At 44.6% G+C, this 27,512-nt stretch overlaps 1 protein-coding gene across 7 annotated transcripts in view; it reads left to right on the top strand.

The window, feature by feature from the left end:
• The window catches only part of NAE1 (NEDD8 activating enzyme E1 subunit 1), a 171,471-nt gene that overhangs the window by 70,878 nt on the left and 73,081 nt on the right, over nucleotides 1–27,512 (top strand). For all 7 annotated transcript variants that reach the window (XR_003857674.1, XM_029608202.1, XM_029608204.1 and 4 more), the window contains one exon: nucleotides 400–463. Coding sequence is in view for 6 of the 7 variants with exons in the window: in XM_029608202.1 (XP_029464062.1) it covers nucleotides 400–463 (64 nt within the window). In the remaining variant the exon portion in view is untranslated. The remainder of the gene's footprint in view (nucleotides 1–399; nucleotides 464–27,512) is intronic.

Below are 27,512 nucleotides of genomic sequence, written 5' to 3'. Positions count from 1 at the left end.
TATTTAATGCTTTATTTCACTGACATTTGAAATTACAAAAGGACACAAGCAACATTCAGTTTTTTTAAAAAAAGATTACCTGACCAAATATGCTTTGATACCTACCAAGGGTGTGGTGTGGTATAGTGTAACTCACTTGTACAGGGTACTCACTAGACAGTAGTACTTACTTAATTATAAATTGTGCTGCTACGTTAATTGTGAAAATCATCACTGGAAATGAAATTGAATGTATTGTAATTATCATCAGTTGGTTCTAGGACTTTATGGTATTTGCGTCTTGCATTTCTTAATTATTGAAATATTCATTAGATGTGTAGGAGGCTTTCACTGAAGAATGTAATAATAGACTTTGTTTGAAATTTTAATTGCCAATTATTGTTTTAAATTATTATTTAGAATAATGGGCAAATACCTAAAAGCTACAAGGAGAAAGAAGCCTTCAGAGAGTTGATTAGAAGAGGTAATGTACATGTGTCCGAACATGAGCGATTCAGCAGTCTGCTTTTAGCAGAGATTTTGTTATGTCTTATTTATAGTTTGCAATTTGTTAATTTTTGATGCTGTTGTAAAGCAGAGTTGCTTACCTGTAACAGTTGTTCTCCTAGGATCACAGGATGTTAGTTCTCACACATAGGTGACATCATCAGATGGAGCCCAGTACAGAAAACTTATGTCAAAGTTTCTGGAATTTTGACTGAGTATTGTGAGCATGCCCAGCATGCTCTATTCCACGTGTCCACGCAGGGTTCCTCTTCAGTCTCATAACATAGAATTATGATAAAAATTAAATAAAAAATAGGAGAAACCCAACTCCCCGGGGTGACGGGCTAGTTTTAGTGAGGACTAACATCCTTCTGTCCTAGGAGAACACCTGTTATAGGGAAGTAACTCTCCTTTCTTCTAGGACAAGCAGGATAGTAGTCCTCACACATTGGTGAATCCCTAGCTACAGGCTGCTCCCCAACACAAAATGGGACCAACAAGCACCAACCAGGTGCCAATGGGCACAACAACCACAGTGCTGTTGGTAACAGAGGGGGAGGCAGCCTGAACCCAAACAATGGGCCCTAGGCAGGGAGAATTGGCTTCTACGCCTCAAAGACATTCCGAAGGACAGACTGGCCAAACCTACTGTCACGTTGGTCATCCCTATCCAGACAATAGTGAGATGTGAATGTGTGGAGACAACTTCACGTCACAGCCTTGCAGATCTCCTCCATGGGAACTGCTCGCAAGTGGGCCACCAACGTTGCCATGGCTCTGACAGAATGAGCCTTGACATGACCTCCCCCCCCCCCCCCCAGATGCAGTCCAGCCTGGGCATAACAGAAGGAGATGCAGTCTGCTAAACAATTCGATAGTGTCTGTTTGGCAACAGCAACTCCCAGTCTATTTCCTATCAAAGGAAATGAAAAGTTGGGTGGACTCTCTATGGGTTTCTGTCCGCTCCAGATAGGTAAGGTTCTCTTGCAATCCAAACTATGCAGGGTTTGTTTGCCTTGGTGTGAATGTGGCCTGGGAAAGAATGTTGGCAGGACGATTGACTGGTTAAGATGGAAACTTATCATGAAAATAATTAGTATAAGGTGGATAAGTCACTAAGGTCTGGAGCTCGCTGAACCTGTGCACTGAAGTGACTGCCACCAAAAATGTGACCTTCCAGGTCAGGTACTTCAGGTCAGAAGAGCGCAGTAGCTCAAAAGGAGCTTTCATCAGCTGAGCCATGACACAGCAAGAGGCCTTAGGGGAGGCTTCAATTGAAGCAGGCCCCGTATAAAGCATACAACAGCGATTGGCATACCTTGGTGGTATGGCCAATTGCACTGAGATGAACTCTAACGAAGTTGGTTTTCAAGCCAGCCTCCGATAGGGGTAGAATGTAGTCAAGCAGTTTTTGTGTGGGGCAGGAGAATGGATCTAGGGCCTTCTGCTCACACCACACAGAAAACTTCCTCAACTTCAACCTCAACCGGTCAAGTCCACTCTCTGAGTCCCACAAGGATCCTCCCTCTCCCCAACCCTGTTTAACATTTACCTTCTCCCCCTATGTCATCTGCTCTCAAGTCTAAAGAACACACACTTCATATACGTCGATGACGTCCAGATCCTGTTGCCTATCACTGAATCTATCTCCAACACCATCAACTTCTGGAACAATTGTCTACAGTCCATAAACTCCCTCCTCACTAGCCTTAACTTAGTTCTCAATACTGCAAAAACGGAACTTATGCTGATCACCCTGGATGACAACGGTCAGGCTGCCAACAATCTAATCACACCACTAATGAGCTCCCCCACTCACGTAAGAGACGTTGGCGTTACTATCGACAATAGGCTGAATCTCAAAAAATTTGTCTCAAACACTACGAAAGAATGTTTTCACAAGCTACACATATTGAAAAAGCTAAAACCTCTCCTCCACTTTCAGGACTTTAGAACAGTCCTCCAAACAATTCTATTTTCAAAAATGGACTATTGCAACTCTCTGCTAATTGGCCTCCCAGCTATCACCACCAAACCACTACAAATGCTGCAGAACTCAGCTGCCAGGATTCTAACCAACTCTAGTAGAGTTGAACACATCACACCTATTCTAAAGAACCTACACTGGCTCCCTATTAAATCTAGAATCCTATTCAAAGTACTAACCATAACCCACAAGACCATTCATTCCCAAACTTCGCTAGATCTAAGTGACCCACTTCGTCCTCACGCATCATCGAGACCAATCAGAACCAGCTACTTGGGCACCTTATATGCACCTCCAGCCAAGTCATCACTCAAGAAACGTGCATTCTCGACTGCCAGCCCCTCTCACTGGAATGCCCTCCCCACGGACCTTCGTCTAGAAAGTCGGACGTTAAAAAAGAAGCTCAAAACTTGGCTTTTCACAAAAGCCTTCACATAAAGGTCTCTCCCTCAGGGACAGATTCACGCATTTCTTAATCCAATATGCGAGATTTCCGACGCCATAACCATTTAATCTTATAAGTTAATCTCATTATCTCCCCGTTAGCTGTATGTTATAATGCATTCACGCTTATCAAGTCTGCTGTAAATCCAAGTTTGATTGTTTATTTATTTATATTTATAATAATTTAATTTTAATTTTAAGTCGTTCGCTGCTTTATCTATAAGTTCATAGAAGTTAGCCCTGTAATTTCCAACTTTGGTTCTATGTAAACCGTCGTGATATGTACTAGTACAGGAACATCGGTATATAAAAGCCTTTAAATAAAATAAATAAAACTTCAGTCCATAGGACTTTCTAGGGGAAGGCTTTCTGGAAGCCAACAGGACCCGAGACACATCCTCAGAAAGATCAAGCGGCTGCAGGATTAACCTCTCAACATCCAGGCAGTGAGCAACACGGCGTGGAGGTTGGGATGCCGCAGCCTGCCCTGATCTTGCGTGATGATGTCTGGGGAAGTCCCCAGTCTGATCGTCTCTGGATGGACAATTCCCGAAGTAGTGGAAACCAAATCTGTCTCAGCCGTTGAGGGGCTATGTTGATCATAGTCCCTCGGTGCTTGTGAAGCTTCAAGAGAGTCTTCATGACTAGAGGAATTGAGGATACGTGTACAGAAGACCCCTCCCCCAAAGAAAGGCAAAGGCGTCCAAGGCTTGTTTGCCGTCTGACCTGTACAGAAAGCAGAACTAAGTCACCTTCCTGTTGCAGGGGGATGCGAACAAGTCTACATCCGGGCTCCCCCAGAGGCAGAAGATCTGGTTCACTACCCCCTGGTCCTTATATTCTTAATAATGAGTTTTATTATTATTATTTATTTTTAAATGAGTTATATCCCAGTTCTCCTTTCCCTGTTCTATGTAAGACTCACTTTCAGTCATTTCAATTGTTGTATGTAAACCGAAGTGCTTAGTGACTCTGTCACTAGAACCTCGGTATATAAAAATGTTAAATAAATAAATAAATAAATAAATAAATAAATAAATATACCACTCATGGAGTCTGAAGTCAAGATGCAGTCTCTCCTCCATCACATTCTCTATTCTGGCCAGATACATGGCTCCGAGTACCATCCCATAGGACAGGGCCCAGGACTAGATCTGGACTACTTCCTGTCACAGGAGGTACAACCCTGTGCCTCCCTGCTTGTTGTGTCATACCACATCACAACTTGATTGTCTGTCTATCAGGACAATTTTGTTGGACAGCCGATGTCTGAAAACCCATTTTATGTACCTGATTGCCCGGAGCTCCAACAAGTTGATCTGAAACCGTGCTTCCTGGGCGGACTATAAACCCTGGGAGCGGAGCCCCTCTACATGATCTCCCAACCCCAAGATGGACGCATCCGTGGTTAGGACAATTTGGGAAGGGAAATTTTGGAAAAATATTCCCTGTTCCAAATTCGAGGGAGACTGCCACCAGGACAAAGCGTCCCGGAGAAACGGAGTGACTCGGATGTGAGCCTGGAGGCTCTGCATGGCCTGGTGCCACTGCAACCTCAGGGTCCATTGGGATCTGCGCATGTGTAAGCATGCCGAGGGAGTAACATGGATGGTTGCGGCCATGTGGCTCAACAGCCTCAACGTGTGCTGAGCTGAAACCTGCTGGCTCTTTTGAATCACCGCTGCTATGGACACCAAGGTGACCACCCTGGAGCGCAGTAGGAAGACTCTTGTCTGAGCTGTGTCTAGCAGGGCTCCTATGAAGTCCAATCGAAGTGACAGGCTGAGATGGGACTTTGGGTAGTTGATGACGAACCCTAGTGACTTCAGTACCTGGATGCTCAAGCGCAATGACCGATGGGCCCCTATCTGAGAGGTACTCCTGACCAGCCAATTGTTCAAGTACAGGAAAACATGCATTCTCAGTCTGTGGAGGTGCGCCCCCAGCATGGCCAGATATTTTGTGAAGACATTGGGACCGAAGCTAGCCCAAACGGCAGCACTCTGTACTGGAAGTGCTCTTTTCCCACTACAAATCTGAGTTCCCTGTACGTACCCGGATCAGTCCAGACTGTGGGTTGAGCCTCCTGTCCAGCAGATGGAGACAGACCAAAACTGAAAGGGTATCCCATATCAGGACAGAGCCTACCCTGCAGCCCTTCAGTATTTGTCTCCAGCAGATGCGACAGCTCACCCTGCGGTTCCCTGATCTGTCATAGTTAGCCCTATTTCGGCGGGTTATCTCGTTCATTTCTTTATCCAAGATCAAGCAAGTACTTTATTGTCTCTTAGTTTAAAAAAAAAAATTAGTAAGTACATAGAATTGTCTCTGCATTTTTTTCTCTTCACAGGAGACAGCGCTGTCTCCTCGCTCTTGCGGGGCCCAGGGGGGCTTGCCCCTTGCATTCAGTAGCCTGGGCCCTTTTCCCGGTGATCCTCAGATGAGGTGAAACTGGTGGTCCAATTACTCCCCCCCCCCCCCCACCTGGCTGCTTTGCTCCGGGATGTCTCTTCCCCCGGCAGTATACCTAGGGATGTGCCATTCCCCTATTTAAAGTAAAAAAAAAAAAAGGAAGGTGTACTTTTGATTTGGGGCATTTTTCTTCTTTATTGTCTGCAGCCAAGGTTTTTTTTCGTGAGGAGCGAGCAGGGTTCGATCCGCTGCCTCTGCCCCTCCCGGCACTTAGCCCAGCTGATTTCTCCCTGCTCGCGGCTTCTTCTTACAGAGAATGCCGCGTTCACACTGCTGCCTCGCGTGTGGAGAACCCTCGGCGCGTCTTTCGCGCGAGGGACTTTGCTCCGGCTATCTGCCGGGTGGGGAAGGGCCCTCCACGGTAGCGACTAAAACTCCAACCCGGGGTCACTCATCCCACCGCATGGCCAGGCCTTTCCCGGGCCAGCAAACCGTGGGAACGGTGGCCAATTTGGGAGTTTCAGCAGCCCCTGATTCGGGGCTGCAGGAGAGTGAGGAGTCAAATTTCTCTGTCCCCCCCCCTCCCCGATTTGAGCCCTGTGCAGCCCCAGGAGGTGGTCCTTGACCCCCCCCTCCCCTCCGGCAAGTCCAGGCCACGTTTTTCCTCTGTTTGTGCTTCTAATGCACAAATCTTACCTGGCCAGCTTGCAGGAGGAGGAGGACCCTCACTCAGGTCCTCTTCCTGCCAAGATTCCGCGGCTGCCCCCGGCCCCTCTGGTGGCTCCGGTCCAGGATCCGGATGCGGATGTGGCAGACATGCCCCACCCTCTAGAAGGGGGCAATCCCTGGGTCCTACGATTATTTCAAAGGGAAGAACTGGAACCCCTCATTCCCTTTGTTCTTCAGGAGTTAGGGATCGAGGGGCCCCTGGCGGATACGCTTACTGCCATGCTGCCTGCACATATGGACCCGGTCCTGGCAGGACTTAGGGCTCCCGCCTGCGCTTTTCCCTTCCATCCTGTGCACAAGTTGCTGCTCCTCCGGGAATGGGAAGCTCTCGAAGTGGGGCTTCGCGTAGGGAGAGCTGTGGACAAGCTCTATCCTCTCCCTGAGGACTGCTTAGACATGCTGAAAATTCCCACGGTGGATTCTTCAGTTTCCGCTGTCACCAAGCACACCACCATTCCAGTGGTGGGAGCCATGGCCCTGAAGGATGTGCAGGATCGTAAGCTTCAATTCCATCTCAAGCGTATCTTTGAAGTTCTGGCACTGGGAGTTCGAGCGATGATCTGCAGCAGTCTCATGCAGCGGGCAAGCCTTAGGTGGGTACAACAGTTACTTGGCACCTGCAGAGGCGGAGCAGGCTGAGAGATTGGAAGGCGCCATAGCATATGGGGCGGATGCTCTGTACGACCTTCTCCGCGTCCAGGCAAAGGCGATGGTTTCGGCGGTCTCAGCCAGATGTCTCCTCTGGCTATGCACGTGGTCGGCGGATCCGTCTTTCAAGTCTAGGTTGGGCACTCTGCCTTTTAAGGGTAAGTTGCTCTTCGGCGCGGACCTGGAGCAGCTTATTAACTCCTTGGGGGAGAATAAGGTTCATAAGCTGCCTGAGGACTGTCCGAAACAGATGAGAGCCTTTGTTCCCTCTCGTTCCTGCTTCAGGGGCCAGCGTAGATTTAATGCTCGGGCGTGCGGAGCCTCTACTAGAGGTTATCCCTCCAGATCCCAGTCTTGGTCTCAGTCCTTTTGAGGCCACCTGTCCTTCCGAGATGGAGCTCCTCAGCGCCCCGCTCCCAAGCCGGCTTCCCAATGAGATTTGGCCGGCCCATTCCTCCGTTCCCAACCTCGATGGTCATCTCTCCCTGTTTTACGAGGAATGGGCCAGAATTACATCAGACCAGTGGGTCCTTGAGATAATAAGAGACGGTTATGCTTTAGAATTTGCTCGCGATCTGCCAGATCTGCACGCCGTTTCTTCTTGCGGACTGTTGAAATGGGCTGCCGTGGATCAAACCCTCACCAGGCTCCAGGGCCTGGGAGCCATTGTCCCAGTCCCGGCGGAAGAAATTGGCACAGGCCAGTATTCCATCTATTTCGTAGTTCCAAAAAAGGACAGTTCCTTCCGGCCAATCTTGGACCTCAAAAGAGTCAACCGGGCCCTTAAGGTGCCAATTTTCGGATGGAGACCTTGAGGGCGGTCATAGCGGCGGTTCACGCCGGCGAGTTTCTGGCATCTCTCGACTTGACGGAGGCCTACTTACACATCCCAATTCGTCACGAGCATCAGAGGTACCTTCGCTTCCACATTCTGGACCAGCATTTTCAGTTCCGGGCGTAGCCCTTCGGCCTAGCCACCACGCCGCGTATGTTCACCAAGGTTATGGTGGTGGTGGCTCTCCTTACCTCTCTCGGCTGGATAGTCAATCTTCCCAAAAGCAATCTCCAGCCGTCCCAGGTGTTGGAATTTCTGGGGGTGCGCTTCGATACCCGGGTCGGCAAGGTGTTCCTGCCATACGCTCGGGCAATCAAGCTTATGGATCAAGTGCGCAACCTGCTTTCACTCCCGTTTCCTACAGCGTGGGACTATCTCCAGGTCCTGGGGACCATGGCTTCCACCATCGACCTGGTTCCCTGGGCTTTTGCGCATATGCGACCATTACAGAGAGCTTTGCTATCCTGCTGGCAGCCAGTGTCGGAACAGTTTCAAACGATCCTCCTGCTTTCGGACTCTACCATCGCCGACATATAGTGGTGGCTATCACTGCCGCACCTTCTGAGGGGGATGCCCCTTCAGACTCCGCAGTGGGTTATAGTCACAACAGATGCCAGTCTTTCTGGCTGGGGAACAGTCTGCCAGTCATGGACCACACAGGGATACTGGTCCCCAGTCCAATCCCGCTGGCACATCAATTGCCTGGAGGCCCGGGTGGTCCGTCTGGCTCTCCAAGAATTTCTCCCTCTGCTCCACGGCAAGGCGGTACGAGTTCTTTCTGACGGAGCGTCACCTGGAGTGCCTCGCAGCCTCCCACATAGCGGGCAAGGAGAATGTGCAAGCCGATGTCCTGAGTTGCCAGCATCTCGATCCGGGCGAGTAGGAGCTCTCGGACGGAGCAATGGATCTGATCATCAACAGGTGGGGTCCCCCTCACCTGGACCTCATGCAACCTTGAGTAATGCCAAAGCCAACAGGTTCTTCAGCCGCTGGAGGGAGCACTGTTCGGAGGGAGTGGATGTCCCACCACATACTCCTGTACGTGTTTCCTCCTTGGCCTCTCGTGGGCAAAGTTCTCAGAAGAATCGAACTTCACAAGGGTCGGTCATCCTGGTGGCCCCTGAATGGCCCCACAGACCGTGGTTCGCGGATCTGGTAAACCTGGCGACTGACAGGCCCCTTCGTCTCTGCCATCTCCCATGCCTGCTATGGCAGGGTCCCATATTTTTCGACCAGGCAGATCACTTTTGTCTAGCGGCCTGACTTTTGAATGGAGACGTCTGAGACAGAAAGGATATAAGGAGGAAGTTATCTCTACCCTCCTTCGGGTGAGAGAGGTAATGGTGGTGGGGCCGCTTGGCAATAGTGATCATAATATGATCAAATTTGAATTAACGACTGGAAGGGGTACAGTAAGCAAATCCACGGCTCTCGTGCTAAACTTTCAAAAGGGACATTTTGATAAAATGAGAAAAATAGTTAGAAAAAACTCATAAGCCATCTACTTCTTTGGCTTATATACGCGTTTGGAAGGTATTTGAGAATGTATGTGCTGAATTGGGTGTTTCGGTGCGCTCAGCCCCGGTCTCGGTGGTTCTTTTCTTCCTTCAGAAAGGGCCTCTCCAAGGGTCTTTCCTTCAGCTCGTTGAGTGTCCAAGTGTCCGCCCTCGGCTCTCTCTTAGGTCGAGTGGAAGGGCACGCTGTAGCGTCTCATTCGGACGTTGTTCGTTTCTTGAGGGGTGCCAAGCATTTGAGGCTGCCCGTCCGGTCCACCTGTCCGTCCTGGAGTCTCAATTTGGTTCTTCGGGCCCTCTGTGGGGCTCCATTCGAACCTCTCCGTCGGGCTACTCTCAAGGATCTTAAGCTTAAGGCAGTCTTTCTGGTGTCTCTTTGTTCTGCTTAACGGGTGTCTGAGATCCAAGCGTTGTCCTGTCGGGAGCCCTTCCTGCGGTTTTCTGACTCGGGGTCTCTCTCAAAACTGTTCCTTCCTTCTTGCCAAAGGTGGTTTTTTCTTTCCATGTCAACCAGGTGAGCTTCCCGCGTTCTCTCCGGAGGACATCGCGAGTCCAGTTGGGGGCGATCTTCGCCGGTTTGATGTGAAACGTGTGTTACTGCGCTACCTCCAGGTCACCAATGAGTTTCGGATCTCCGATCATCTTTTTGTTCTCTGGAGTGGTCCAAATAGGGGCAAACAGGCTTCTAAGACTACTATTGCCCAGTGGTTGAAGGAGGCGATTTCGTCGGCCTATATCTGCCACGGTCGGGCGGTTCCTGATGACCTACGAGCACATTCTTTGCATTCTCAAGCTACTCCGTGGGTGGGGAGTCAATCGGTCTCTCCGCAGGAAATTTGCAGGGCCGCTATATGGAAATCCCTGCATATTTTTGCTTGCCATTACCGTTATGATGTGCAAGCACCGGTGTTTGGTTCCTTCGGTCGGCAGGTACTTCAAGCGGGACTGTCTCGGTCCCACCCGTTTTAGGGAAGCTTTGGTACATCCCACGGTCTGGACTGATCTGGGTACGTACAGGGTAAGGAAAATTGGTTCTTACCTGTTAATTTTAGTTCCTATAGTTACCACGGATCAGTCCAGACGCCTTTTCCCTGTTCCTTTTTCTTCCATCCACTCGAAGCTCTTTCTACAGGTCTCTGGATGAAAGTTAGCTATCATTATCCAAAGGACACCGGAAGCATCTGCGTTGATGATCAAGGATATGCAAGAGCGTTCTCATACAGAGTCCATTCAATGTTTGTAATGGCTTAGTTTGTTACTCACTTGAGTTCTTTCGTTACTTGCTTGACCTTTTTTCTTGGTTATCTTTGTTCTTATCTGCTTTGACAATAGTTATACTGAAGGGCTGCAGGTTAGGCTCTGTCCTGTTATGGGATACCCTTTCAGTTTTGGTCTGTCTCCATCTGCTGGACAGGAGGCTCAACCCAAGGTCTGGACTGATCCGTGGGTACTACAGGAACGAAAATTAACAGGTAAGAACTAATTTTCCTATACTGCTGTGACCTGAAAGATCTTAATGTGAGTGCATGCAGGAGGGAAATCAGGGTACCCAGGAAAACCATCTTGAACTTTTTCTTTTTCGATAAACTTGTTCAAGGCCCTCCAGTCTAGGATGGGACGGAGTACCCCTACTCTCTTTGGAATCAGGAAGTACCGGGAGTAGAATCCCTGCCCTTTTTGCCTTGGGTTGGCTCAGGCTCAACTGCTCTGGCTGTTAAGGAGGCAGAGAGCTTCCGACATAGTACTACCTGATGTGTTATTGGTCCCCAAAAAGGGCATGGAGCAATTTGGGCGGAACACCCAATAGGTTTAATTGGTGCCTTTGATGGGCGATTGACAGAACCCACTGGTCCGAGGTTATACTGGGCCACCAATCCGTAAAGAACTGTAGCCTGCCCTCGACGGAAGGTCCAGCAATCGCAAGTACAGGTGGCTGGGTTTATTCTCCCTACGATCCAGTCAAAAACCCCGTTCCAAGATTTGGCTGGGGTGCTGGCTGAGGCTTTGGGAGCTGTCTGCTGCCTGAGATGGCCACGTGAGCTCACCCTCTGCGAATGGGGGCAAGGGGCTGGAGGATAGTACTTCCTCTTGTTGGTAGAGAAGACTTCCTCTGACCCTGCCTTGCAGACCTGATGGCTGAGGAGGGTGGGTCTGAAGTTGCTGGCGGGAAGGTCTCATGGTGATCCCACAATTGGGCCACTACGGTCCCCTTACCTTTTCTCCGAAGAGATTCTCTCCTGCGCACAGCGAGTCTTTTCTGTACCTCCGGTCGGAGATCCGAGGCCCGCAGCCATGCCATTCTGCAGGCACCGATTCCCACTGCAGAGTCTCTCACTACCATCTTGAAAACATCGTAGGTTGAACGAACCGTGTGTTTTCCACACTCCAGGCCCTGTGACTCACCAGCGATAAGAAGGGGTCTTGCAACTGTTGAGGCAGTCGCTCGGCCACCTCTTGCACCTGCTTCCAGAGGTTGCATGAGTATTGGCTCATGTAGAGCTGGTAAGAGGCAATGCGGGCAATGAACATGGCCCCTTGGAACACTTTGCTCCCAAGAGGGTCCATCACTCTGATCTTCACCGAAGTGTGGATGTGAGAGCGCTTGGCCTTCTTGAGAGCAATTCGACCACTACCAATTGCTGTGACAGCTGACGCTTCTCGAAATAGTAGCCTGTTGGAAGAGGTAAACCCCATCCGCCTTCTTGTTGACAGGAGGTACTGTGAGGGGGTGCTCCCAGATCCTCAGCAGCAAACTCCTTAAGATCTCATGCACAAGGAAGCACCATGATCTCTTTAGGAGCCTCCACGAACTGGAGGATTTGCAGCATCTAAATCCTGGCATCCTTCTCCATCATTAACTGAAAAGGGCTGGCCTCTGCCATCGCCCCATACAAACCTGCAAAGGTCTAGTCCAGTGATGACCAACCTTTTGAGCTCAGTGTGTCAAAATTCATAAAAAAAACGAGCATAACTCGGGGTGGTGTGTCACTTCTAGAAAAATCCATAATTTGTGATATTTGTAGCTCTAATCAATAACAAAAAGTTATAATTTTAATATGTACTGTATTTATTAATAAAGCAAAAACAAATAATTCTTTACCTTACCTGCTTAGTGACTTTTTTGTTGCTGAATTTCATTGGCTAAATCTTCAATTGAAGGTTGATATTTCGTACACTTCAAGTCCAAGCAAGCGTTACAAACGTCATCTGTCAGTCGGTTTCTTTTATTGGCTCCCATTCATTTTCACACCACTCCCTCCCCATCCCCCAGGCATGCCACACATTCATTCTTACACACATAGACCCCTAGGCAGGCACCCATGCCTTCACACCACATACACCCCCTGGCAGAGTCCCATTCATACACATGCACACCACTAAAGCAGACCCCCCTCTCCTTTTGCCAGCAACCTCGGAACCTCTTCTCATTCCTCTGCTGCCACTGTCACTGCTGCCACGTGGCTATTGGGGAGGTGCCAATTGCTGCCTACTGACACTGAAGCCCCTTCTGCTGCCTCCCTCTGTGCAGGCCCTGTGGGCTTCCACTTTCCTCCATGCTGATCTCGTACATTGTGAGATCCGTAGAGAAAGTGCTATTCTTGCACATTCCCAAAGATTACATGTGCCAATCACTAAAAGTAATTTTTTTTTTTTTTGCCTTTGCTGTCTGATCTTAGTTTTCTAATTGGTTGGTCACAGGCTTTTTTTTTTACCACCTTCCCTTTCTTATTTTTTTGCCAATTCCTTTTATATTGTCTTTTTTTTTCTGTTTCTTTTCTCTCCATCTTCTTCCCTCAAACACACAGTCAGGTTCTCATTCTCACATGCATTTCTCTTTCTCACACACACACAGGCTCTCACTGGCACATTGCTCTCTCTCATAGAATCATCATAAACACAGGCTCTCACTGGCACATGCTCTCTCTCATACAATCATTCATACACACAGGCTCTCACTGGCACATGCTCTCTCTCTCTCCACAAACACACAGAGGCTCTCACATGCTGTCTCTGCAAACATTCAGGTCCTCACTCTCACACACAATCTCTCAACTCATCTCATACACGCACACATGCACACTCTACAGACCCTCAGCCTCTCTCTCACCTCTGGGCCTCCTCCTCGCGGGTCGCCGCAGGATGGGCTATGCAGCGGCCCTGATCTTCTCAGGCCACGGCGGCCCTGCCTACCGGGCCTCTTCCTCTTCTCGGGCCGCTGCGACTTGGAATTCGCGGCGGCCCCGTAAACGCAAATGCTGCTCCTCTTCTGCACGCGCTGATGCTTCACCTCTTCCTGCCCACGCGGCTCCGGCAACGTTTACTTCCGGGGACGAACAGGCAGGGAAGGAGGAGGAGCATCAGCGCGTTTTTAAATGCGATCTTTGTCTTGAGCCTCATCGCTGCGCCGCATGAGCCTCCCTGCGCCTGGGGGGCATTGGTGGAGGGGGATACTAAAAAACAAATTTTAAAGGGTTGGCGCAGCTGAAAAAGAAAAGGCTCGGCGCAGCCGATTAAAAAAAAAAAAAATTCCCGATAGTCCTTGAAACACTGCGCGTGTCAGCAAAAACGTCTCGGCGTGTCACCTCTGACACGCGTGTCATAGGTTAGCCATCACTGGTCTAGTCTCAACTTTTTTTGGCCGGGGGACACACCTGACATGATGGTTCTCACATGCGTGACAAACAGAACATGTGACCCCCTCTCAACCCCCCACAATGTGTCAGAACAGAACTAGGTCATTACCCATACAACTCACCATATAAAAAGATATTCTGGTTCTGGTGACATCTCAGTAAAAGCAAAACCAAATCCCTTTACTACTAGGTACAGTAGCCTTCCTTATGAAAAGACAGTAATTACCACTAATGCATTGAGAAAACACAACAAATAAGATTGATACAAATGCCTACATGTTAGTAAAATACCTCTCCTCGGTCACACACAAAGCCGACCTTCACCCAAGGACAAAAAGACCACAACTTATAAATATGGAGACAGAAACTGGAATGGAAAACCAAAAAAGCTACTCTGCATGCAGTGCAAACCTGGAGAAATGGAAACAAATATAGCACCTAACATAGTCCCGGATCTGCAATAATGTACACAAACTAAGAACATGCCATACTGGGTCAGACTAAGGGTCCATCAAGCCCAGCATCCTGTTTCCAACAGTGGCCAATCCAGGCCATAAGAAACCTGGCAAGTACATAAGAACATAAGAAAATGCCATACTGGGTCAGACCAAGGGTCCATCAAGGCCCAGAATCCTGTTTCCAACAGTGGCCAATCCAGGCCATAAGAACCTGGCAAGTACCCAAAAACTAAGTCTATTCCATGTTACCATTGCTAATGCAGTGGCTATTCTCTAAGTGAACTTAATATCAGGTTAATGGACCTTCTCCTCCAAGAACTTTATCCAATCCTTTTTTAAACACAAGCTATACTAACTGCACTAACCACATCCTCTGGCAAACAAATTCCAGAGTTTAATTATGCATTGGAGTAAAAAAGAACTTTCTCCGATTAGTTTTAGGAAAAACATTTTATTAATTTCAGATAAACAAAGAGAACCAGTACAGTGAGGAAGAGGGGTTCTGCAAAACCTCACCATAACCGATTAGTTTTTAAATGTGCCCATGCTAACTTCATGGAGTGCCCCCTAGTCTTTCTACTATCCGAAAGAGTAAAGAACCGATTCACATCTACCCGTTCTAGACCTCTCATGATTTTAAACACCTCTATCATATCCCCCCTCAGTCGTCTCTTCTCCAAGCTGAAAAGTCCTAACCTCTTTAGTCTTTCCTCATAGGGGAGTTGTTCCATTCCCCTTATCATTTTGGTAGCCCTTCTCTGTACCTTCTCCATCGCAATTATATATTTTTTGAGATGCGGCGACCAGAATTGTACACAGTATTCAAGGTGCGGTCTCACCATGGGAGAGATACAGAGGCATTATGACATTTTCCATTTTATTCACCATTCCCTTTCTAATAATTCCCAACATTCTGTTTGCTTTTTTTTGACTGCCGCAGCACACTGTACCGACGATTTCAATGTGTTATCCACTATGACACTAGATCTCTTCTTTGGGTTGTAACACCTAATATTTATTTATTTATATATTTTGGTTTTTTTATATACCGGTCTTCTTGCATTAGATGCAAATCAAATTGGTTTACATTGAACAATTAAACTGCTTGAAAAGCATTACATGTAACAAAGAACATCCCAAACATGATAAACCTGTAGGAACAATAATAAAAATGGAGATTTGAATTATTCATCTTAACCAATATGGAACCCAACATTGTGTAATTATAGCATGGTTATTTTTTCCCTATATGCATCACCTTTGCACTTATCCACATTAAATTTCATCTGCCATTTGGATGCCCAATTTTCCAGTCTCACAAGGTCTTTCCTGCAATTATCACAATCTGCTTGTGATTTAAACTACTCTGAACAATTTTTGTCATCTGCAAATTGATTATCTCACTCATTGTATTTCTTTCCAGATCATTTATAAATATATTGAAAAGTAAGGGTCCCAATACAGATCCCTGAGGCACTCCACTGTCCACTCCCATCCATTGAGAAAATTGTCCATTTAATCCTACTCTCTGTTTCCTGTCTTTTAGCCAGCTTGCAATCCACGAAAGGACATCGCCACCTATCCCATGACTTTTTACTTTTCCTAGAAGCCTCTCATGAGGAACTTTGTCAAACGCCTTCTGAAAATCCAAGTATCTACCGGTTCACCTTTAGCCACATGTTTATTAACTCCTTCAAAAAAGTGAAGCAGATTTGTGAGGCAAGACTTGCCCTGGGTAAAGCCATGCTGATTTTGTTCCATTAAACCATGTCTTTCTATATGTTTTATGATTTTGATGTTTTAGCACACTTTCCACTATTTTTCCCTGGCACTGAAGTCAGGGCTAACCGGTCTGTAGTTTCCCCGGATCGCCCCCTGGGGCCCTTTTTAAATATTGGGGTTACATTTGCTATCCTCCAGTCTTCAGGTACAATGGATGATTTTAATGATAAGTTACAAATTTTTACTAAATAGATCTGAAATTTCATTTTTTAGTTCCTTCAGAACTCTGGGGTGTATACCATCCGGTCCGGGTGATTTACTACTTCTTCAGTTTGTCAATCAGGCCTACCACATCTTCTAGGTTCACCGTGATCTGATTCAGTCCATCTAAATCATTACCCATGAAAAACCTTTTCCATTACGGGTACCTCCCCAACATCCTCTTCAGTAAACACCGAAGCAAAGAAATCATTCAATCTTTCCGCAATGGCCTTATCTTCTCTAAGTGCCCCTTTAACCCCCTCGATTATCTAACGGTCCAACTGAACTCCCTCACAGGCTTCTGCTTCGGATATATTTAAAAAGTTTTTACTGTGAGTTTTTGCCTCTACAGCCACTTCTTTTCAAATTCTCTCGTAGACTGTTTATCAATGTCTTACATTAACTTGCCAACGTTATGCTTTATCCTATTTTCTTCTGTTGGATCCTTCTCAATTTTTGAATGAAGATCTTTTGGCTCTAAAATAGCTTCTTTCACCTCCGCTTTAACCATGCCGGTAATCGTTTTTGCCTGCTTTCCACCTTTCTTAATGTGTGGAATACATCTGGATTGTGCTTCTAGGATGGCATTTTTTAACAATGACCATGCCTATTTTTCTCATTTTATCAAAGTTTCCCTTTTGAAAGTTTAGAACACGAGAGCCGTGGATTTGCTTACGGTCCCCCCTTCCAGTCGTTAATTCAAATTTGATCATATTATGATCACTATTCCAAGCGGCCCCACCACCATTACCTCTCTCACCAAATCTTGTGCTCCACTGGAATTAGATCTAAAATTGTCTCCCTCTCTCGTATGTTCCTAACCAATTGCTCCCATAAAGCTATCATTTTATTCCATCCCGGAACTTTATCTCTGTAGCGTGTCCCGATGATACATTTACCCAGTCAATATTGGGGTAATTGAAGTCTCATATTATTACCGCACTAACAATTTGGTTAGCTTCCCTAATTTCTCTTAGCATTTCATTGTCAGCTCTCACCATCTTGACCAGGTGGACGGTAGTATATTCCTATCACTATAGTCTTCCCCGACACATAAGGGATTTCTACCTATAAAGATTCAATTGTGCATTTAGTCTCATGCAGGATGTTTATCCTGTTGGACTCTATGCCATCCCGGACATAAAGCGCCACACCGCCTCCCTGGTGCTCCTCTCTGTCATTGCGATATAATTTGTACCCCGTTATAGCACTGTCCCATTGGTTGTCCTCCTTCCACTATGTCTCTGAGATGCCAATTAAGTCTATGTCATCATTCACTGCTATACATTCTAATTCTCCCATCTTACTTCTTAGACTTCTGGCATTAGCATACAAACATTTCAAAGTTTCTTCTTGTTTGTATTTTCATTCTGCTTTTTAATTGATAGGGATAAGTTTTATTTATTTATTTTTTTAAAAACTTTTCTATACCGTTGCTAAGTTAAATACCATCGCAACGGTTTACATGTAGGCACATATTTAATGTAGGTAAAAGTGTACTATAGTACATTCTAACAGGTGCCGTCAAAAGTTTGGTTACAATATATCCCACATTTAGGAAAAGACTCAAAACATGGCTATTCATGAAAGCCTTTCCAGACCTAAACTGAACCCCAATTCGTCATTAACTAGTCGCTTAGATTTTGCCTTAACATGGTAATTAATAACTCCACCTCAACAGGGCAATTCATTAATGCTACAAATGCATTGATTGGCATATATGTTCTCTCTATTAAAACCCTAGCTTCTTTTCTCTGTTCCAAGTTGTATAACTCCCTTGTTTTATTGTAACTGCAATCCTTAGCCTTCACTTGTTTAATGTTTACTATTATTATTATTATTATGATCAATGTTATTTATTACCTTTTTTGTTCCCTCTCCACTTGTTAATTGTAAACCGACATGATGCGATATTTATCACGAATGCTGGTATAGAAAAACTTAAATAAATAAATAAATATCCTTAAACATAGACATTTAGTGAAGTAGTTCATGACCAATTGTACCAAGGTACTTACACCGGTAGTTTTGTCACATATAGTATTATCGTTATGCTTTATTGTGGTGTGGAGTTTGTAGACTAATCTACTGTACAGTCCTCGGACTGTGTGTCTGTGCCTTTCTGTCTTTTCCTGAATAATTTCTCTCTATTTTCCTGTCTCTTTATAAAATGCTTGTTTAAAAAGCCATGTTTTTAAACTTTTCTTAAATGTCTTGAGATCACTTTGTAGTCTGATCTCTGGAGGCATTGTGTTCCAGATTATGGGTCCTGCTAGTGATAGGGCTCTTTCTCTCACTTGGGTTAGTTTTGCTGTTTTAACTGATGGAATGGTTAGGAGTGCTTTATTTGCTGATCGGAGGTTCCTGTGTGGAATGTGTACCCGTAATGCTGTGTTCAACCAGTCTGATTTCTCATCATAAATTAGTTTGTGAATGATACATAGGGTTTTGTATTTAATTCTGTGTTCAATTGGTAGCCAATGTAGCTCTGCTAGGGTTTCAGTTATATGGTCCCTCCTTCCTTTTCCGGTTAGTATTCTAGTTGCTGTGTTTTGAAGTATTTGCAGTGGTCTTAATGTTGGATTAAGTAGTCCTAACATAAGGGCATTGCAGTAATCTGTGCTGGAGAAAATTAGTGCCTGTAGTATTGTTCGGAAGTCATTTTGAGTTAGTAGTGGCTTAAGTTTTCTGAGTACCATGAGTTTTGCATAACCTTCCTTTACTTTTAGTGATATGTGTTGTTTCAGATTGATTTCAGGGTCCATTATTATTCCCAGGTTACGTACTTTTCCTGCTAGTTCTATTTCTGGTTGTCTTTGAGTATTATTGAGCTTTGACTGATTTCAGAATTTTTCGTTCTAAGTGTAGAAATGCTGTCTTATCAATATTAATTACAAGTTCCATTTGTGTCAGTAGTTGTTTTATAATACTTAGGTACATGTTGGCTAGGTTTAATGTTTTCTCTAGAGTGTCCTCTATGGGTAGAATTAGTTGAATATCGTCGGCGTAAATGTAGTGTATAATTCCTAGCCTTGCAAGTAAGTGGCATAATGGCAGCATGTATATGTTAAAAAGGGTCGCAGATAGGGCTGATCCCTGTGGAACTCCTGTTTTGAGATTAATTTTTTCTGACAATGTATTGTGATCTGAACTTGGAAAAACCTGTTTTTTAGGTATGAATTGAACCATTTTAATGTTAGGCCCTGTAATCTGATTTCTTCCAGTCTATTTAGTAATATTTTATGGTTTACTGTGTCAAAGGCTGCCGATAGGTCAAGCATTAGTAGAATATAGTGTTTACCACTATCAAAGCCTCTTAGAATGTTATCTGTTAGAGAGAGGAGTAAAGTCTCAGTGCTGTAGTGTTTTCGAAAGCCGTGTTGAGATGGATACAGTATGTTATTGTTATCCAGGTGTTCAGCTAGTTGTTTCTGTACCGTTTTTTCAATTAGTTTGGCTACTAAAGGAAGATTTGATACTGGTCTGTAGTTGTTTAGGATAAGGGGGATCACTGTTTTTTTTCTTAATTATTGGTTTTATTATTGCTCCTTTCAGAATATCTGGCATTGTTCCTTCTTTTAGGGATAGGTTATGATTTTAGTCAGAGTTTGGGCTACTATGTTAGCTGATTTCTTCAGTTCAATTGTAGGTATTGTATCAATTTTGGTGTGGGGCGGGGTTTACATATTTAGCATATGTTCCACTTCCATTTCAGTTATCTCAGTGAAAGATGGTCCATGGGTTGAAATTCCTTTTTTTTGCATTTTATATTTCTTGGTTGGCAGTGTTTGGAAGTTTTTCTCTTAGTTTAGTAATTTTGTCACTGAAAAATTTGGCGATTTCATTACATTTTGGTTTCTGGTAGGTTTTTGTGGTGTTCTTGTTTGTCACTGGTTAGGTTTGAAACTATTGAGAATAGTGTTCTTGGATTATGTGCAAATTTTTCAATTTATTGCTGAAATATTCTCTCTTAACATTAAGTATTAGCTTGTTTGTAGAAAGCTAGATGCTTTCTGTATTTAGTTAGGTTCTCGGATGTTTTGTGTTTTCTCCATTTTCTTTCCAGTGCTCTGAGAGTCCTTTTTGTATCTTTTACTTTTGTATTATGCCAGGGGTTGTTTTGTCTTGCTCGCATAAATCCGGGCGGATTTACGCGAGCAGGGCTTTTAAAATCCGCCCCCTAAGGGTTTATGATTTTGTTTGATTTGGGGGTTTCAGGAATTTTACGTCCGAATGAATAAGGAAGTGGTCTGACCATGGAATTTGTGTGTATTCAGATTTGCAGTGTTCTAAATAATTGTGGTTGATGAAGGTGAGATCCAGTGAATGTCCAGCTTTATGTGTTGGTTTGTTTGTTATTAGCGAGAAGCCTAATGCTGTCATAGTGTCTAATAGTGCTTGGCATGTGTTAGATAAAGGGTGGGCATCCATGTGAAGATTAAAATCTCCTAACACTATGGTTGGTTTAGAGATATTTAAGTGTGTGGTAAGGAACTCAATTAATGGCGATATATTTAATTCTAGGAGGCTCGGTGGGCAGTAGATAAGGCATATTTGTATATTGTTGGTATCAAAAATGGCAATTTCATGATTTTGTTGGGGTGTTATTTGTATGGGTTTACATTTAAAGGTTTTTTCAATAATTAGTAAGAGCCCTCCTCCGCCGTTTGTTTATTCAGGGGACTGAAAATACTTCGTAATTTTTGCGAGCTATTTGATTTTTTAGAACCTACGTCTGCTTTTTTTAACCATGATTCCGTTATTGCAACAAAGTTTGGTTTATTATCATACAGTAAATCCGTAATGATTGGGAATTTCTTTGCAACTGAATGTGCATTTACTAGGATGAATGTTAGTTTTATTGCAGGAGTTTTTGGAAATAGACATAGGGTCCTTTTTTATCTGTAATCAGATTATTTCATGAGGATTTTGTCTTTTTTGTTCTCTCTCTGGGATTGTTCCCTAAGTAATTATTCACATATTTACCTTTGTTCATGCAGATGGAAATTGGATATTCCAGTGGTGGTTCGTTTTCCTTGTCCATGTTGAGTGTTGGTAGATGTGTAGGGCTGTTGAGGTTGGCTCCTAGGTTTCTCAGGTGTGTATGAAGGGGCGTACAAAGGGGGCATGCCCCTTTGGTGCGCCCCGCCAGTGCGTGGCGCCTACCGGGTCCCCGACGGGTTTTAATCCTCCCGGGGGCCTCAATGACGCCGGCAGCGTCACCAAGGGGGAGGGGCAAAACCCGGAAGTCCCGGCAGCAGAGAGAGACCTGTAAGAGAAAAAAAGGGAAAATAAAACAGAGAAATCCTGGGGAAAAGACAGTCAGAAAGCCTCAGCTGGTCCTGGAGGCAGGGGGGCACGTCGACCACCGGGTCCCCCGACAGGTTTTAATCCTCCAGGGGCCTCAAATTAATCTGCACAAAGTTACACCTGCATTATGGCATGTACTCCAACAGTAACAACCCTATCTATGAAAAGGTAACACTACAAAATTAACCAGGCCCTAAACACCAATATATTTTCTATTTGGAAAACAGAATAAGCCAAGCCGCTATAGAACCCCACACAGAAATAATTGTAAAACTATACTAATAAAATGTTTTCAAAACAGCTGATGAACAGAATAACAGCCAACAATTAAAAACTCATAAAAATTATTTAAAAATTGTCCAAATACCAATCAAATATTTCAAAACAGACACATAATACCCAATAATTAAAATGGCAGTCAATCAAGAAAAATAAACTTAGACACTTTTACTTACCATCTCCAGCAACTCTCCTACACCTTTCTCTTGCAGGCCAAAAGCACACACCAGAAGCAGCAGCGGCTGCTTGAAACTCTGTCCTCTTCTTAGGGCCCACAACCAGTCACTCCCACACACACCAGTCATCTTCCTGACCAGTCTCTCTTTCTAACCCAGAAACACATCAACTCACAGACTAATCTCTCTCTCAATCACACCACATGCTCTTCTTATATACAGGCTCAAAATCACACACAAATGCTCTCGCACCCATTCACACCCGGCTCCCATTCACACATGCATGCACCGGGCCTCACCGCCAAACCTCTTTTTCCTTCGCTGCAGGGATGGGTCCCAGTTCCACTGCGGCTTTACTCCAGCGGGACCTCTTTTTCGCCGCCACTGGGATGGGCTCCCGTGGCGGCCTTGCTTCATCGGGGTCGGGTTTCCTCTTTACTGCCATGGGGATGAGCTTCCGTGGCGGCCTTGCTTCATCGGGGGGTCGGGTTTCCCTCTCACCACCATGGGGATGAGCTCCCGTGGGCGACCTTGCTTCATCGGGGTCGGGTTTTCTCTTCACTCACCGCCACAGGGATGAGCTCCCGTAGCAGCCTCCCTTTGACACTGCCACTCCTTCCAACCCCGGCCTATGCTTTGTCCCTTCTTCCTGCCTCACCGGCCAACCAGAAGCTTCCTCCCTTCTTCCTACTCCCACTGGCAGGTAGAAGGGAGGAGGCTTCCGATTGGTCTGCCAATGGCGATGGCTAGGACTTCCTCGACCCGAAGAGCTTTTCTCCATTTTGTCGAGCCGAGCACAATGTCCCCTGGGGGTCATCTGGGCACATATGCAGAATCCTGGACTTCGTGCGATGCCCCCAGGCAGAGGGCACACACCTCGTGGGGGTCTGTGATGGACATGGTCCTTGGACACTGGGGACACTGACGGAAACCGGATGAGGCCATGACGAACGTAAAGAAAGGGGTAAATCCTATCTTTAATTCCTATCCTGACTTCACTATCATGACTTCCTATCATGACTTCACCCCTATCCCAAATTCTAGGTCTGATGACCTTTTCCATCTTGCTTATTAATATTCAATCCATCCAAAAAAAGGCTACACTTTTCAGCGATATACTTACAGATGAATCCCCTTATATTTGTGCATTAACTGAAACATGGCTAAAAAACACGGACATTGCCATTACAAATCAACTATTTACAAACACCTACAATGTATTCTCTGTACCTAGACTTAAAAAGAAATGAGGCGGACTTCTCCTGGCTGCCAAAAAGAAATTCAACCTCACTCTACAAACCATTATTCCTCCGCCCAAAATTGAGATTGCTCTATTTAAATAAAAAACACTGCAAATATGCCTTATATACGCTCCTCCAGGCATACTTGAAAACAACCCTGCTTTACTCACTGAATATATATCAAAATACATCAATATTGACACCCCTGCAATTATCCTAGGAGATCTTAACCTTCATTTCGACCGCTCCACACCAACTCCAGCCTGTGAAGCTACTCTTACCACCCTTAACGCACTTGGTTTTAAACAATGGGTTTCGGGCCCTACTCACAAAGGAGGTCACACCCTAGATGTTATTTTCACTAACTCTCTTGTTGATGCTGACCCACCCAAATTCACTCCCATACCCTGATCAGATCATTACCGGATTGACACAAGATGCACTATTACATGCAACCCCCACTCTCCTCACACAAAAAAAAGATCCATTACATTCAGAAAACAATGCAACATTGAGGACATCGCTGAAGCGCTTTCAGAAGAACTTTTGAAGTTAGATCTCTCGGATGCCAACTCGGCTTGCTCCTCCTGGTATCACATCACTAGTAACATAGCAAATGAGCTCTGCCCTTTACATACTAAAGAATCAACTCTGAGAAGAAAGACAAAAAACCCTGGTACACTCCTGATCTTAAAAAATTGATACTTGAACTCCGTAAAATTGAAAAGAAATGGCGTAAAACCAAACACCAATGTTACTTCAGAAATTTAAGCCACTCCTTCATGAATACAGGAAAAAGACCGACAAAACAAAAAAAAACTATTACGCCTTGAAGATCCACCAATACCAATTCAATCCGCGAGCGCTCTTCCAATATGTTGCTTCCATCATCACTCCCCCAGCTAACTTTAACTCTGATAATGATGACAGAAATAGATGTGAAACACTTGCAACCTACTTTCATGACAAAATCAATGCTATTATGAACCGCATCTCTACTTCACCCCTGTCTAACCTCTCTATAAACAATACCACACCCCCTATTACCACAACACATAGAGTGCCCACACACAATCTAAATCTAAACAATCCCTGCCCTGCTTCACTTACAAAATTCGAACCCACAACGACTTTAGAAATTGAAGGGATTCTTAAAAAAACTAAACCAGCAACGCACCCATTTGACATCATGCCTACAAAAACTCTCCTCGCCATCCCTTCTAGAATTGCAAAACTCATAACTAAGATTCTTAACAAATCCATCACCTCTGGAATCGTACCTGCACAACTCAAACACGCCATAATAAGACCAACATTAAAGAAACATGATTTAAACCCAACTGAAGCAGCAAATTTTTGCCCTGTCTCGAATCTACCTTTTCTGTCCAAAATATTAGAGAAAGTCATTAACAAACAACTCACTGAATTCCTTGATGAAAATCAATTACTCTCCTCATTCCAATATGGATTCCGTAAGCACCATAGTACAGAAACGCTTCTCCTAACACTCTCAGATACAATTCTAAAAGCATTAGACACTGGTCATTCATATATACTTGCCCTGCTAGACCATTTCTTCGGCATTTGACACAGTCAACCTTTTAACTCGCCTCTCTCAAATTGGTATCACCGGCACTGCTCTATGTTGGCTCAAATCTTTTCTTAACGACAGGAAATACAGTGTAAAATCTGGACAACATGAATCCAAACCCAAAAATCTGTTGCAAGGAGTACCCCAAGGCTCCTCTCTTTCTTCCACACGTTTCAATATTTACCTCACTCCCCTCTGCCAACTGTTGATGAAACTGGGTCTCCCGCACTTCATTTATGCAGATGATGTGCAGATCCTTATCCCTATCAAGGACTCACTTCCCAACGCACTCAAAACTTGGAAGACTGCACTGACGGAAATTGAGAATCTACTAACTGAAAATTCATTGGCAATAAATACCAACAAAACACAACTTCTCATCATTTTGCCACAAAACAACAACCTTACTAGCCCCACTCAACAATCCCTATCTGACCTTCACACTATACAACAAGTCCGCAGCCTTGGTGTCATAATTGACAATCATTTTACACTGAAAAAATTTATCACTTCCACCATTAAAAATGGTTTCTATAAGCTTCAAACATTGAAAAGGATAAAACCACTTCTATACCCAAATGACTTCCGGACTGTACTACAAGCTACTATATTAGCTAAATTGGACTACTGTAACTCCATTTTACAAGGGATACCAAATAATTCAATACAACCACTACAGATGCTACAAAATGCAGCTGCTCGATTGCTCACTAACACACACCGCTATGAACACATTACTCCAGCTCTTCAATTCCTACACTGGCTTCCGATTGGATTTAGAATAATATTCAAAGTTCTCACCCTTATACATAAGTCATTATATAATCAAGATATGAATTGGTTCACTGAATGTTTTACATTCCATACATCAGTCAGACCTATTAGAAAAATGCAGTTGGCTAAACTAACTACACCAATGCTTAAACAAATAAAACATGTCTCAACGAGAGAACGAACATTCTCGATAGCAGAAATCAATCTTTGGAATAAACTACCCACAGATCTACGCCAAGAACCATGCCACAAGAAATTTAAACAGAACTTAAAAACATGGCTGTTTAAACAAGCATACAGTTTGTGAAATCTATCCATTCAGTCTCTTATATTTTAATATGACATTTATATAATAATATCTTTTCCTTACAATCAGTTACTATTTCAATAAAACTAAGCACACCTTTTGGTGACATATATACTTTCAATATACCTACTATTATAGTAATGAACTGACAATTAATTCTGAATTTCAAGAAATTACATATTCTTGTGCTCTATATTCTCAATCTGTAATATTTGAACTGCTAATTCTGTACTGATACACTTGATCTTCCAGTCCTTTACACCACTACTGAATTCTTGTTTAGTTTATTGTAATTTTAATTTATTAGTTATAGTTTTAATGTTATTAACTATGTTTCATTCTATAATTAATTTGATTTGTAAAGCTTGTTGCTAATTTAATGTTCTTTGTAAACCGAGGTGATGTTTGTTAACGAGCCGCGGTATATAAAAACCCTTAAATAAATAAAATAAATTAAATAAATAAATCGAGAGATGGTGATGGAATGTGGTTGACGCCGGCGGGCACTGAGGCACCGCCGCCACGGGGAGGGGGGAAAACGGAAGTGAAATTAAACTTACTGAACCGCTGAAAATCCTGACTGGGGAAACAAGCAAGTTTGTTTACCGTAATCGGTATTTCTGTAGATAGCAGGATGAATTAGCCATGCTGTCTGGGAGCGTGCACATGACCGGAGTTTTCCTCAGTGAGTCACAGAGCTTTGACTCCGTGCGGCTGCGTGGTCGTCTTCCTGCGTGAATGTACCTCCTCCCCTCAGACTCTTTGCAGCTAAGCCAGAAGTAACATTTAAATTGGCCTTTGTGCAACTGTCTAGGGAGGCGGGTGGGATCGCATGGCTAATTCATCCTGCTATCTACGGAAACACCGTTTACGGTAAGCAAACTTGCTTTTTCCCGTCGATATCAGGGCTGAATTAGCCATAATGTCTGGGAGTCCCAAGCTTCCGGGTTGTGTCCATGTAAGTATGTGTTAGAAGTTCAGGACACTAACCCGTAGAAGAAGTAGACAGTCTTATCGGTGTTGAAGCTTTGACAAGACTGCTGAGCCCAGTGCTGCATCAGAGGCTGCTTGTTGCTGCAGACAATAATGCGATGTGAAAGTATGAATGGAGGACCAAGTAGTTGCTTTGCAAATGTCCAGTAATGGAACCTTTTTTAAGTGGGCAACCGATGCTGCGGTGGCTCGTATTTGGTGCGCATGAGGTTTTTTGTCGAGTTTAATTGAACACTTTTCATAACAGAACTGAATGCATTGCAACAGCCAACTGGCAATGGTTCTTTTAGAGACTGGTTGACCAGGGTCGTTCAGGTTAATGGAAAGGAAGAGCTGAGAAGGCTTGGAAGGAGATTGAGTTCTTTGTTTATAGTAAGCTAGAGCTTGTTTACAGTCTAGCGAGTGCAGGAGGCGGTCTCGCTCATTGTGATGAGACTTCGGCATGAAGATTGGTAAAGTGATGGTCTGGTTAAGATGAAAAGCGGATACCACCTTGGGAAGGAAGGTGGGATGAGGTCGAAGGGTAACCTTGTTGTGGTAAAACTCTAAGTAAGGAGAGTAGTGAACCAAGGCTTGCAACTCACTTGCTCTCCTAGGCGATGTGATGGCCACCAGGAATACTGTCTTCCAGGTGAGGTATTTTATGTGGCAAGTCTCTAAAGGCTCGAAGGGAGACATCATTAGCTGTTCTAGGATAATGTTAAGGTCCCA

The sequence above is a fragment of the Rhinatrema bivittatum genome, chromosome 7 (assembly GCF_901001135.1).
Source record: "Rhinatrema bivittatum chromosome 7, aRhiBiv1.1, whole genome shotgun sequence".
Classification (NCBI taxonomy): domain Eukaryota; kingdom Metazoa; phylum Chordata; class Amphibia; order Gymnophiona; family Rhinatrematidae; genus Rhinatrema; species Rhinatrema bivittatum.
This window is presented reverse-complemented; position numbering and strand designations above follow the sequence as displayed.